Source organism: Zerene cesonia, chromosome 17 (genome assembly GCF_012273895.1).
Source record: "Zerene cesonia ecotype Mississippi chromosome 17, Zerene_cesonia_1.1, whole genome shotgun sequence".
Classification (NCBI taxonomy): domain Eukaryota; kingdom Metazoa; phylum Arthropoda; class Insecta; order Lepidoptera; family Pieridae; genus Zerene; species Zerene cesonia.
In genome coordinates, this window is record NC_052118.1 from 3961283 (window position 1) to 3976172 (window position 14890).

The window sequence follows — 14890 nt, forward strand, 5'->3', positions numbered from 1 at the left end:
ACTGCCTAATGATATAAAATCAAGTATATCAATAAATTCTTCTAAAAGTAAATATCTTATATTTTCCATAAAATCGAACATTTAAATTAGGTAAATAAAATTTTTTTGCATAGCGTATTGTTTCAAACAAAAATTATAAAAAGACAACGTCATTTGAGTCTTGAAAAATAGAAATTACAGTTTATGCATGAAAATCGTTTGCATTATGAATTTAAATGATGTACTTTACTAATTATTTTTAAATCCACTACAAAAAAGAGGAGGCTACTCAATTCGACTGTACGTATTTTTTGTTGTTCCTTTGTGTTTAAATTTTTTGTGAGAATTTTGAAAAGATGATGGCATCCTAAAGAAGTGGAGGGGAACTTTCATAGAAAATCGTAGGAAAGTGAATAGCTTTTGCCGGACATCATTTATACGGTTCAATATGCATAAGCATTCAGTTCGTACAAATATTGTGCCTCTGCATTAAAATTTTCACTTAAAGTAAAAAAATATATCAACATTTTAAACAAAAAAATAAACCTCCTACGAAATAATAATATAATCAGTAAATGTAGACTCCAACTTATTTGCTTCTTTGGGCACTGACTTAGGTTAAAATAGTAAATGCTGATACAATTTATTTCACACTAGCGGTCCGTCCCGGCTTCGCCCGTGGTACATCTAGCCTATAACCTTCCTCAAATGCTATAAATGCTAAGGCCATCTAACACTGACAGAATTTTTCAAATCGGACCAGTAGTTCCTGAGAATAGTGCGCTCAAACAAACAAACAAACAAACTCTTCAGCTTTACAATGTTAGTATAGATTAATAATAATTATTGTATTATAAACGTATGATTCATATGTAAGTATGTAATGTTTTTACACATAAACTACTGGATCGATTTCAAATGTTCTTTTACGTCCCACGAGCGAAGCCGGGGCGAACAGCTGGTAGCACATAATTTAAAATTAGTTAAAGTTACCTAGTAGTATAATACTAGAATTATTTAATATCTATTAGTGACATAATAGTGATACGGCCAAACACATACTTTAGATAATTTTTTACGCACGTGGCTTTAATAATAATATATTATGTTATTTGTGCTTATAATTAAAATTATAGCTATATAAACAAGGCAAAATTATATAATTAATATAAGATACCACAAACAGGTTACGTTGGTAAACAAATTACAATAATGCGATAGGAAGATGCAAAAGTTTGTCCTCCCACGGCTATGCAACTTGTACTTTCAAGGCATCACGTGCTTTCGGCGCAAGAGAAAGAAGCGTTCGTGATGGTGAGCGGTAGTGCTTGTATGGTTGGCTCCATACTCCATAGCCCACACGCTCGGCAGATGACAAAACACACGGGAGTGTGCGCATACGTTCCAAATATCGAATTGAACTTATAAATTTTTGGCGGGAAAACAACAAACATTACGATTTATGTTTAAATTCACTTCACGTGTTTGTGATCTGGTTAATTTTATTTTTCCTATGTGATATTTTTTACTTCGAATATGGTAAGTTTTTAAAATAAAGTTTTTAGATATATAATACAGATAAACAGAAAGTAAGCATGATGTCTAAAATATGCTTAATAAATATACCATAGCATTATGTTATTTGTGGTCAGACTTAAATCAAGATATAATATGATATCATTTAAACTGTTCTGATTTAATCCGCAAAAAGCATTTCTTCCTTAAGAAAATTAAATTTAGACCACAATTAAGACAAAAATTATAATTCAGACTTTTATTAATTTTAAATTTAAATTGTAACGCAAAAAATCGGTAGATGTATTTTTATACATAGCTGACTTCATTTTATAAATAGCTGACTTCATAATTTCTCCAAGATAGTGGGTTTACTATATTCTGATAAAATTAGAGGGGGAAGTGACTTAAAAATATATTTTACGTTTTTCCAAGGACAAAACTGCTCTATACACCAAAGGATCTTTAACTGACGGACTAATAATACCTGGATGCTTAATGATACTTTTCTCAAGCATTGTACAAGCAATCAGCTCAGAAGTAGATTGGCGAATTTCTGTCTGGCTCGTGGATCATAACATAAACGTTATATCACAGAATAATAAGTATAATTTATACTTTAAAAACGTTGCCGCAGTCGGGTAAAATCTTAGCTTCATGCGTCCAGAATTTTTGCCCATTTAACTTATCGCGTACACAAACAAATTTGGGTATTTTGTGTAGTTTACTTTGTCGCAGTTCAATGTGCTGGACGGACGAAGTCAAAACTAACGTATCAGAAGCTATCCAAATAGCATAAATAATATAAAATAAATAAAAACAAATATAAATAACAGTGAGGATTTCAACATAAAGAGAGCGTTGTTTACTATCTCTTCTGCAGTGCAATGGTACCTTATTGTCGCATTCTTGTACAGCTGTAGACCATGGGAATAATATTAGAGCGTTGAAGGAATAGATGTCGATACTCTTAGAGATTTTTTTAATGTTGAGCATAGTTTAAATTTGCTAAAAACTGTGATAAAAACATATCTATATATATTATTCTGCTAGATCAAAATTTAGGCGATCGTTGGTGCGTCAATTATTTTCTTCTGCCTAACCTACAAGAACTACGCGTTAAATCGTAGACTATAACTTAGATATTATATAGAATGAAAAGTAAGACCTAGTTCTACAATCTATATCTATAGACATATTTGATTTCTGTACGCAGTCTTTAATGAAGTGAATAAAAATAAATTAACTTTTTTTTTACCGGTTAATTATAGTCCATATAACCGACTACGATAGAAGGAGAGTAATGGTTTTCGAGCGTATGTATGTGCCTACAGTCCAAACCGCTAGATGGAATTTGACATATGAGGTGGCATGGGGTAAATTAACAAAATGACGCCCGCAAATAAAAAAAGATGGTTTAGGTTTTTTTTACCAAATTGATATCAAATTAAAGACCGTAAAAATTCTAAATCAATAAAATAAATAAATCCGCTGTGAGCTACTTTGTTTCATAACAATATTTCTTGTTTACTCAACTTTTACATAATAAATTTGAAAGTTATTATTCCCGGTATACCTACTATTTTGCTGTTTTAGGCAGAAGCTATGCTAGTTTAGTGCAGTAGCAGTACCTTAAATATTTATTTCATCATAAACAATAAAAAGAAAGAAGAAAAGGTGATATGCGGTGAGAATTGTTTACAAATTATCATCTTAGATAGCTATTATTATAGTATTCTGGATGGATCACGAAGTGAACACCGTATAATGTAGATTTACGACCTCTCATCGCTACACATTACCTAGTAGTGCATTACCTAGTCTTTTGATGCATGGTTTATTATAGAAAAAAATCAAAATAGAATACCCAAACTTTGGACCCAGCCTCACGTAGAGGGTCTACCTAAATATTTATGAGAAACGTTTTAATTTCTAAGAATACAAATATTTATCAAATAAATCTACAGATATGCAAATATAGGTACTGCACGTAGTATTTGATTAATAAGACAACATAAGTTTTCCATTAACTATCTAATTAAATAACTACTAGGCCTCGACTTTATTTAATATATATAATATATGATCGAAGTTATAAAAATACCATTAAGTACTTAAGTCTTAAACCACAATAAAAATACTCAATTATTTAAAAACTGCAATCATATTATTAAATACTAGAAATACTTATGTATTATAATACTTATATATGTGTAAATGTATTATCAATGCTTTTATTATATTTAAAGTAGTATTAATTAAATAAAAATAATGAAACATAAATAATTAACGTATACATTAAATTAAATCCATACTCATATAAAAAATGCGAATGTAGGTACATGTGTATTCTATCTGTCTATCCGTGTCTTCTCTAAAGCCTTCGCCTAAAGAATTGAACCGATTTGGATGTAATTTGGTACAGATATACTTTGAAACTCGAGAAAGGACATTGGATAGTTTTTATCTTATAAGCTGGCCACACATTTGCAACGACATTGGCCTGGGTGGCCGACAGGTCAGGTGTGGTCACAGTGCGACACATGACGCGGTTTCGAATCCCGCATTGATATCGAAATTTACCCATTTTTTAAATATTTCTCAGTTGTTTTAAATCCTATCAACTGATCTACCACCTCGCTTCCCCACTATAATATAAAAAAACCTATGTAGGATAAACTCTGATACTAAGTATCTATCTTTTCCTTTGCTATGCAGGTGACGGCGCGCACAGAAAGCTTACAATATTTTTTACAATTTTAATTGCGCAGGGCCCAATCCACTTGTATGCATTAAACCGTTTTTAATTGGAAAGATATATAAAAAGAACGAGAAGGCGCACGTGATGGTTCATTACAATCTAATTGAGCGTTTTTATATCCCAATCAAATTGATCATCTGATAACCTTTGGCCATGAGACTTATAGTACATCGTAAATGTACACTAATTACTCCCTCATCAAATACTTGTCGAATTTCTAGATCACGTATAACGTGAGTATCCTTGGCAATAATTTATAAAACTCGATCAATCGCAGATTAACCTTGCTATAAGCTGTATGGTTTTTGTTGTTATTTGTATTTCGTCATGATTACACCTGCATCGGTTCAATGATTAAACTATTTTCTACCCAGGAAAAATCATTTTCGATAATATTACTTTACTCATTATTTAACACTGTTTATACGAACACTTAATACAATATTATCCTTTAAGGTTTACGACGCGTTTTTTTATTAAACCTTAAACGAATAAAGAAGCGACATCGAAGGTTAACAAAGCCCAAACGAGCCACAAAGATTTGAACTTGATGCGTCAAACTGTTCTATGAAACTGTAACAACTCTTTGTTTAATAGTCCGTGCATCACGACACGATCGTGCTCTTATTATTCTACCGAAAACTAAAGTTATTGGCCTCAAGTTTAATGAAAAAAGTTTCGTAATTTTGTTATTTACTAATGGTGCAATGCGATTAGGTTCCTCAGCTGGATATAGTAAGATTAATATCGATATTATTTCCAAGTCTACGAGTGCGAGACTCTTGGGTACAGATAAATTTCAAAATGGTCAAAGGTGGAAGGATTATAGATGATGCTATGTCTACAGTGAAATTTACAATAACATTATAAGTAGTAGTAGGTAGGCCTACTTTTTGCTAGTTAATTTGAGCACAGAGATGTTAAAATGTTTGGGAACATGAATTTTTTTTTTGAGAAGAGAAAAATTGAAGGCGCGTAAAGTGGAGGGAAGAAATACTGATATGTGACATGTAATATCATTTAAAAGAAGTCGGATAAATTTGTTGAAAAAATTTTCAGTACATACAGTTTGTATTTACAATAATTATATGTTATGTTTGAATCTGTTTATTATTTCCAGAGATTTTAATTAGTTGAATTAATTGCTTAAAAATATAAACAAATATTCTTTTGTACCCTAACGTCAGCAGGTTATGTTTCAAATATTAATGATATTATGCAAATTAGATAGACAAATATTTGATATAAAGTGATATAGGATGACTAAGCGATTAGTTACGTGATACTCAGCATAACATATGCATATGCATTGGAAAGTTGTATTTAAATAGCTACTGTTTACCGTTCAAATGTTATCATAATAGATTCTTAGTATTTGTATATCGGTAATGCGCCTTTAATTAATATTAGATATTTGTATTTCTGTAAAATTTGAAAAAGGAATTTGCATTGTATTCTTATTAATATGCGTATACTTATATTGTACCTTTTATATTCAATCTCGTATACAAATAAATATCTATACATAAAATATAATAGTTATAGTCGCAAAATTATTTATTAAGAGTCAGGTGATGACCAACTTAAGGCTAATACAATATAAAAAGAGAGAAAAAATTTAAAATTACTCACAATAATTGGTACTTTATACAATTACCTACGTGTCTACTTATCTTATATAAATAATAATTAGTCAAATCATTTTATCAGTTTTTCTTTAATTCAAAGATAAAAAAGAACAATCGGAGAAGGTAGAGCATGATCAATACTTTATAGGAAATTATTTTAACCTTTGTTCTCGAGTTTTCCGGGTGAAAGTGTAGGAGCGTGTCGTGGACAGTCCGGATGCACTTGCAGACATTATCGCCAAGTCAGGCGCTCGATGGCTTAGTTATTACTCGTCGGGTCAGACAAGCCCTTATGAAACATTATGAAAGTGAAGAATTTTAAATAAATTTCACACCGAGGATTTCCATTTTTATAAGCCAAGAAAAGTCATTCCAAATTTTGTAAGACTGCATGATTAGAAAGTCACTGGCTAAATATAGTATAGACACTAGTCTCTAGACAATATGTTGGGGTACATTTATCGTTGAATTAAATAATCCTACTTTCCTATGCTTAAAGTGAGTAAGTTTAAGGAAGTGATGATTTTGTATGCGTAGTATGTACCTAAGTACATACTACTAGTAATTACTAATTATCTACGAAGGAGGTTGGTAGGTACCCATGTAAGTTTTCATCGTCTCGTTAAATGTAACAGAGTTATATAATAAGGAAATCAATTATTTAACTATGCAGGTAGCTGATATATACTTATAAATATTTACATGTCTATAAAAATTTTGGAAATAAAATTTGAACATTTTATAAAAAAATGTGGAACATTTAATCTTAATGATTACAAAATAGTAGATCACAACCTCTATCATTATAATTATTGTATAACAAATATGATTTAAATAAACTATGTAGTAACACTAAATTTGAAAGTTGCAAATTGAATAAACGTTACTATGATGTCATATCTAAAATAAGTATTGTGTTACAATATCTGCTCCACTTGGCATGTGAAGGGACGGATTGGAATCTTTGCTAATAAATTCATCTTTATTAACCACTCGGTATAATTTTACGCAGAACAAGTAATTCGCGCCACAAATATGGATATATATTGCGATTGCGGTTTTGAAGTATCTACTGTTTTGTTTTCGACTCGAATTAGATAGTAAGTGGCCCTGTCTATTGCCTCAGATGAATTATTTGACTCTGATGTCATAAAACAAATGTATTACTAAGTAGAAAAACGTTATCATCATCTCTGGCAGAGTTAAGTGTATCAATCATATTTAAAATAATGTAAGAAATAATGACCCGATTCTTAATTATAAATTGGAACCAAGCTGAATTTTTTTTTTTTTTTTTTTTATGTCATAGCGGGCAACTGAGCTGGTGGTTCGCCTGATGGTAAGCGATCGCCACCGCCCATGAACATTCGCAAAGGTAGATCCTCTGCGAATGCGCTGCCCGCTTTTTTGGGGTAAGGGAAAAGGAATGGATTAACGACTGGAAAGAAGGAATGGAATGGGACGGGTGAGGAAAAGGAAACGGGCCTCCGGCTCCCCCACTCACCGTACGAAACACAGTGGCATGCCACTATTTCACGCCGATTTTCTGTGGGGGTGTGGTACTTCCCCGGTGCGAGCTGGCCCAATTAGTGCCGAAGCGTGCTCGACTCCCACAATAAATATACCCTAATATTAGCTAATTCATTATTAAGTAAGGGTGTGTATTTATTAAATTTGTAGAATGCAGTATGAGTATAAGATTTGATACGAGTTACCAATTCTAGACTCGAAAAGATTACGAATTTTCTATTAGATATCTTGGTGCAATCAGAGAGTATATAATCTTGGACCATATGAATATCTTGGTATGCAGCTTCTTTTTTTTTTAAATGGGAAAATCTATCTTGGTATGTACCTACTCTACATTGATATTGTGGGGTAGCTGATGACTATCTTAATAATAATTAAAACATTACTTTATACATCCACACTTACGGGTATTCTTATTCTTTGGTAATTGCTCTGTGCGATTGTGAACCCTACTAATGTTCAGATGTGGAAGAGTCAGAAAAAGTACCTATTTTTATATGATCTATAATGATCTATCTAATTTATAAACAGACATTACGAACTAAATAGTTATAGATTTCCTGTTTAAATGGTATACAAAACTTCAATCACACATCCTTAGGGATGCGTATTATCTTTGAATATTTTCTAGAATTATACATAAAAAGTGACAGTCTCAGGATATCCCAGCATATTTGACATAACCCGTTCCAGTGGGATTCCGAAATATAAACAATTACATGTTCCTTCTCGAGTCCCGAACTATTTTTGTACTAGTTTCATCCAAATCGAATCGAGAAGTGTCAGAAGACAGAGTTACTTTCGCATGTATAATAAATTGGAGAATATAATCTAAGGATAACAAACTGTATAATATTTCTACAGAACGTGTAAACAGCATGAATTACAATTATAGGTGATTAATTCAAAATTTTGATCTTTAATTGTGGTACCTAAGGTATTGATAAAACTGACGAAGCGTGATCGATGAAAAAAGGCACTACTTGATTTAATTGATAAATATTTTTTATATATATTATATCTTATTAGTTATAAAAAGATAGTTGTTAACAACTAGCGGTGTCTGTGATACATTTTTTTCTCCATAAGAACCTTCCTTGTGCCTTAACAAAAACATTTAGAAAAAATTTGCCGAACTGGTCGCTCCGTACTCGAGTGTTACGCCTTAGCGATGAATTTTTATTTTATAGATAATTTTACTTCTAAAGCTTCTTCTCGCTTTCTTTTGGGGTGCTGTACAAAATTATGCCCTATAACATATAAGAATTACTGAAAATATACGATAAAGTTAATTTTTTATAGAACGCTTTCTATTTTTTTTAAGATAATATAAAAGTTATCATACAGGCGCTCATCCGCTTTATCAAACCCTTCTATACTGTTTTCGCAATAAATATGGTACGCTTACAGTCCTTCTCAGGGTCAACTCTACCTCTGTACCCAATTTCATCAAAATTAGTTCAGTGGTTAAGGCGTGAAAGCGTAACAGACAGACAAACACAGACAGAGTTACTTTCGCATTTCTAATATTATTATAGTAGGGATTGTATACAATGTAGGATTGTTTTTGGTGAAAAGAGTATTGGCGAGAGTATATTATAGTGTTTAATAACTAATCTAGTTAAAATATTTTATTATAATATTTATCTTAAATATATTTATTATGAAACGAAATTATCTGTGACACCCACGTATCTATTAGAGTATGGTTATTAACAAAAATAATGCAAGAAAATATAAATACTTAACCATTTTATAATTTACAACTCTATTTCTTGCTGTTGCATGATGCATCCTTGGGCCTAGATTTTCAAGAATGGATGACGAAAGTAGGCGGAGGCATTCAAACGTTCAATCGATACAAAAAGTCGCCATCGTTCTCCGTATATCTACCCACAATTGAATTCTCAAACAAAACATTAAGTAAGTCCTTCAGCGTGATTTATTTTCGTGACAATTTATACGACATGACAAAGAGAACTCGTGCTAAATTCTCTTCTGAATATGGCTCAGTTGCACCAATATCAAATAGGTTATAGCGAATGCACTGCTATTGAGAGCAAAATTGCGAAATAATAAATTATCGTAAAACCGTAACATCGATAATTAGAAGCTTTGCTTGCAGTCACGTTTGGAAGCCATGTTTCTAGGAATTTGTTTACAAATATCATAATATGGACACAGATGATATGGACTATAGGCACAATGGTTTGATAGGTGCTTCTCAATTAATAAAATTATGAGAAGGGTGGAACAAGGTGGATAATGCTAACAATATATAATTGTACTCGGGAATTTCAGGCCTACGTATTTCCTAGTATAGTATTATGTTATTTTTATTTGTGGTATTACCAAAGCTAATTTTTTTAAGGAACAATAATTTATCTAAGTCTCTATGTAGTTGACTTTTCAGAATAAATAAAATATTTGCTGATTTATATGAAGTTTGATTAATCATATGCCTTGATTAATATATTTTTATTTAAATATTCTATCATTGTCCCGTCACGAACTAAGCGAAGGTTATAATATAGCAAATACTCCAATTAAAATAACACGCGCTAATTTTAGAAGCTTCATCCATCTTCTTAAATAATAAAATAATCAAGGTTGCAATTTTAATACGATCACGCGCAATTTCATTAATTCAATTCTGACTAGATGATATCGTAATTAATCAGAATAGATGATGATTCGATTGACCATTGTTATTTGTATATCCGCAATCCTCATAGATACTGCTCAGTTTCTTAGCGCATGAGAAGCAAGAATTTCGATAGCAACACCGCCTAAATGAAAATTTTATAGCCTAACATTTTACTCCAAATGTGTTAAAACTTAATATCAGTAGTACAATTACTGCTTTTAGATAGATAGCTATATTATAAAAGTTCATTGCTGGTTTATAGTTGTATCAATTTACATGAATTAGTTTGAAAATTCTTGATTGAGCGTAAATTAGATTGAATGTAATAATATTTTTACCTTGTGTTAATGTACAGTATGTCTTATACAATCCCATTAGTAGAACAATTTTTATTGTCATTATTCAAGATACCAATTTATTATGACCGCGGCCTCAAGGTTGGGATGCGCGTTTCATCATTTACCCATGAAATCGAAGGATAATTTTAATGAATTCTCGACTGTACTTCGAGATTAAGTATCTATTGAATATCTACTTATATATTTAACCATTTTAAGGTTTAATTTTTAATTTTATAGCATTGAAATGCTTTATAAATGAGACATTTTGAGAGAATAGAAAAAAAATCGATCACGAGGCGGGATTCGAACGCGCGTTTTTTGCCAATTGCTACGGTTTGGCAAAAAACGCGGCTTCGAATCCCGCCTGGTGACTGATTTTTTTCTATTGTTTCAAAAATTTCTTATTAAAAGATTTTTTATTGAGCACCTTGCTTATAGTGAAAACATGACTAAGTCTAATTTCATAGGTACTCTACAGCCTACATGCCTAGAATATTTTTAAATGTTTTTTTTTTATATTAACCGCACTACGGTGGAACAACTGGAACGCCTGATGGTAAACGATCACAAACGCCTATGAACATTTGCAGAAGTAAATAGGGCCTCTGCAAATGCATTGTCCGCATGTAAGGAATAAAAGATAAGAAGAGTATTGACGATAGGAACTCCACCATAAATATTGCATTTAATACAGTATCACATACAACGGCTTAAAATTATTTAAAGCTTATATAGTATATTTTAACCTTATTTTAATAAGGTTAAAAATTTCAATGCAATGTTGAATCAACGTTGTTATAACACAGGATAACTTTATTTCCTCATTTGGCACGTCCACTTGAAATAAATGCACTTCTATTCTTTTGTGTCGCAAGCTGTACAGTAAATAACGTCCGTCCATGAGGGCATCTATCTTATCGCGGTTTGTTACATGGAAGTAATAGCTATATTTAATGCAATTGAAATTTTTGTCGATTAACAATATTGAACGCTAGTAAACACAACATGTCATAAAAATAATGGGACAATGTATTTAATATTGATAAAACCAATTAGTGGTTTTGTGATAGCTGTATCTAAATCTCTATGCTCCGTCATTGACCACTTCTTACAATGTTAGCTACCTAGAACAACACAACGACTAACATCTATTTTTTACGGGACCCTAATACGACTTCGCTATCCGTCCTTTTCAACGATGACGTATATTTACTTCCACATGGGTAACTAGTAATTAAAAGTCGAGATTAAGCAACGGTTGGCTCCATCATTTTTATTATTATTGTTATATGTCCAATATATTTTGCAGCTCCTTTGACGATTTGTACGGAATCATTAGTGTAGCCAGTCTGATTTGTACACGACGGATTTTTTCCATAAAACGGAACGACCTCCAAATTTTACATTTACCATATCGCGTACTGCAATAAATCCTTTGTTACATTAAAGTTCCATAAAAGGAATTCACGTAAACAAGTTCCAAGATGAGACATGACTTAAACGATGAACCAAAAAGATTACAAACGGCAAACACCATTTAAAGATATGGTTTGTTTGTTTAATACCATAATACTTTTCGAGTATGATCAAAATTTCATTACGAATTTAAAACCTCCGTAGTTTTTGGGAACGTCGGTTATATAATTAATGGTCTAGCTCTATGAACATTCTTACATTATTATTGATACGTTCTATAAAACTAATAGGGACCTTACGAAAGTTAGCTGAAAATATATATAATCTCTATTTTATAATTGAACTAATAACTCAACATTTTAGCTGTTTTCTGATTGAATATGTCATAATGAATATTTTTCTAGAAGGTGCAAGAAGCTACTAACGGTATGAGTTTTCATTTAAAGTAGGTAGTAATAGTTACAACGTCCCACACAAATAAAAAACAATGAAATCATGAAACACATTCACAGAGACCAGGAGTTATTACAACTGTGATACTGCTCTTCCATCTCTCATGGGAAGAGGTCTCAGGCACCCAGTTCGTATCCCACGTCCGTGTGACCACACCGGCGCATAGCTACGCACATGGCGTCGGTGATCCGTTACCAGTTCTGGAGAGAAGAAGCTCACACCATTCTCGTCGACCACCTATACGGGATTTGAGAAGTTGGTATCTATGAATTTTTGTAACGAGCACCTAGGACAGTTCTTTGATCCTGGTGCGTTCCATAGGAGATCCCAAGATCCCTGCTATTGTGCTTTGAGTTTGGCCGCCGAGGAGGTTTTTAGTGGGTAGAAATCCCACATGCTCTACTTTTCCCCCAAAGCTAGAGCATCTTTGGAAGATTTCCTCCTCGTTAAAAAAAAAGGACAGTTCTTTACTATGTCTGTCGTGTGATTATATTGGTATATTGGGACATATTTAGAAGTCTCTTTGTTGAACAGCAAATTTCAGTCTTGCCACATTCTTTTCTCGTGTAGTCTGTATGTAAGTAGGTACCTACTGCGAGGTTACAGTAATCTTCGCCCATCAAACAGCTAAGGAGATGAGAGTTGAGTTCAGCCTACTTATCTCTACATGGTATAAAACAAAGTCGCTATCTCTGTCCCAGTGTCCCTATGTGTGTTTAATTAAATCTTTAAAACTACACAACGGATTTTGATGGGGTTTTTTTTTAATAAATAGTGATTCAAGAGGAAGGTTTATGTATAACAGTGTAATAAAATAACTATTACTAGGGTATCATAATAAATACTTTCTTAAATTCTTACAGCTATGTAAGCATTTAAGACAGTATTCATAGATAATTGAAAGGAAAATTAGTTTAGTAATGATTACCCGTTGTAACTGACAAATGCTTCGAGCTTAAAGGCTCAAGTTTGATTTCTCAAATTTGTGTACATATTTATCACGTACTACATATTTTATTTCTATATTTAGCGTCCCAGGTAACACAAGCTCAGTACGGTGGTTACCCAAAGCTGAAACCGTTGATACCATTTAACGCAGAAGAACCATCACACACCAAAATTTCACCATGGCAGCAAGTGTTACATAATGCAGGTATTATCAATACAAGTCCATATATAGTATTAATTATTCTTTATAAAGAAAGAAAGGGTGCTTATAGCGGAATAGTTCAGTATATACATATAATACAATAAATATGGTATGGTCGTTGTGGGCTGTTTGTAAGGTTCACACATTCGAATTTTTAGGCGAATAACGAACGCATAAAATATGCCTTGCGATTCGCGTGTTCGCCTTGAATGTTGTATTTCGGACGCGAATGGGGCAAAACTTGCGAACACGCACCGCTGAAGCCTGAATCACTCATTTTCTAGCCTCCAAACCTCTGATAGGTTTCTCCAGATATAAAAATTATGCCATAAAATCGGTCTGTTGCGACGCGAAAGAAAGACAGACAAACAAACGTTTCTCTAGATAAATTCAGTTAAAATTCTCTCCATAGTTAGAAACACCTAATTATTGCTGCTAATAACAATTCATGATTACAGAAACAATACCTGTGTTGCCACCTTCGCCGTACAAAGTGGACTCTCCAGACCCAGAATCTCTATGGCCTGTTGGACTATTCCTACCGCCCTTGAAACCGCCGAGCTTCAATATAAAACGACGATCGAGTACTGGTGACTACATAAATCCTGGTGTTCATGATGAAGGTATTACCGATACGCTTTTTACGGTGTATTCTTAAATTTAAAAAGACTTATAATCGTCATCTATGTTCCAGTTCTTTCACCATACACGTAGACAATTAAACTCAGAATAGTTATTCTATAATCTATTATTATTACTCTGCCATAGTTTCTGTTGATTGCGCGCGCTGGGATGCGGAACTCTGGTAGTGATATTCTGATTAGAAAGCCCAGCGAGTTTATTTTCTATGATGATTGGTCTTGACTTATTCTATCCGTTTCTCTTGGTGAAAAGCGTTATTAATCTAATAATTCAAAGAACCACTAATCACAAAACTAATTAGATAACATGGAATAAATTAAGTAATGTTATGATACTAGCTTGAACACTTTAGCAATTACGAAGTATATGAGGTCAACCTCTTTCTGTATGATTTCAGAATCCAATTACAATGATCCATATTTTCTACAAGGTTCAGAGGCATTAGCAGCAGTGGAGAAAGCAAGATTGCATGGAAAATTATACTTTCACGATATTCCTCATATAACATCTCTTTTGGCGAATCAAGAACTACGTATTAAAAACAATCTTAAACCTAATAGAATTGGAAGCATTCGACAAAGTTGGCCATACAATAGGGTGTAAAATTTTAATATAAAATGTTAGGATTATATGTATATAATTGAAAATACATCGATTCGCTGTTAAAGTAATAAATAAAAAATAATAATAAATACCTCAATTCAAGATATTATGTTTCTTTTATTTATACCCTTTCATTATCCTGACTTCATATATACAATTGTTATAATTAACAAGCGAGTTTAATTTTATTTCGAATCGGACTATTTAATCAATTTAAAAAAATCT

At 32.3% G+C, this 14890-nt stretch overlaps 1 protein-coding gene across 1 annotated transcript; it reads left to right on the top strand.

The window, feature by feature from the left end:
* Nucleotides 1-1304: 1304 nt before the first annotated feature.
* On the top strand, nt 1305-14705 carry LOC119833458. The gene is made up of 5 exons (XM_038357464.1): nt 1305-1518; nt 12330-12525; nt 13301-13423; nt 13879-14043; nt 14460-14705. Exons 1-5 carry the CDS (start codon nt 1516-1518, stop codon nt 14663-14665), a joined length of 693 nt encoding a protein of 230 aa, XP_038213392.1. The 5' UTR covers nt 1305-1515; the 3' UTR covers nt 14666-14705.
* Nucleotides 14706-14890: the final 185 nt, after the last annotated feature.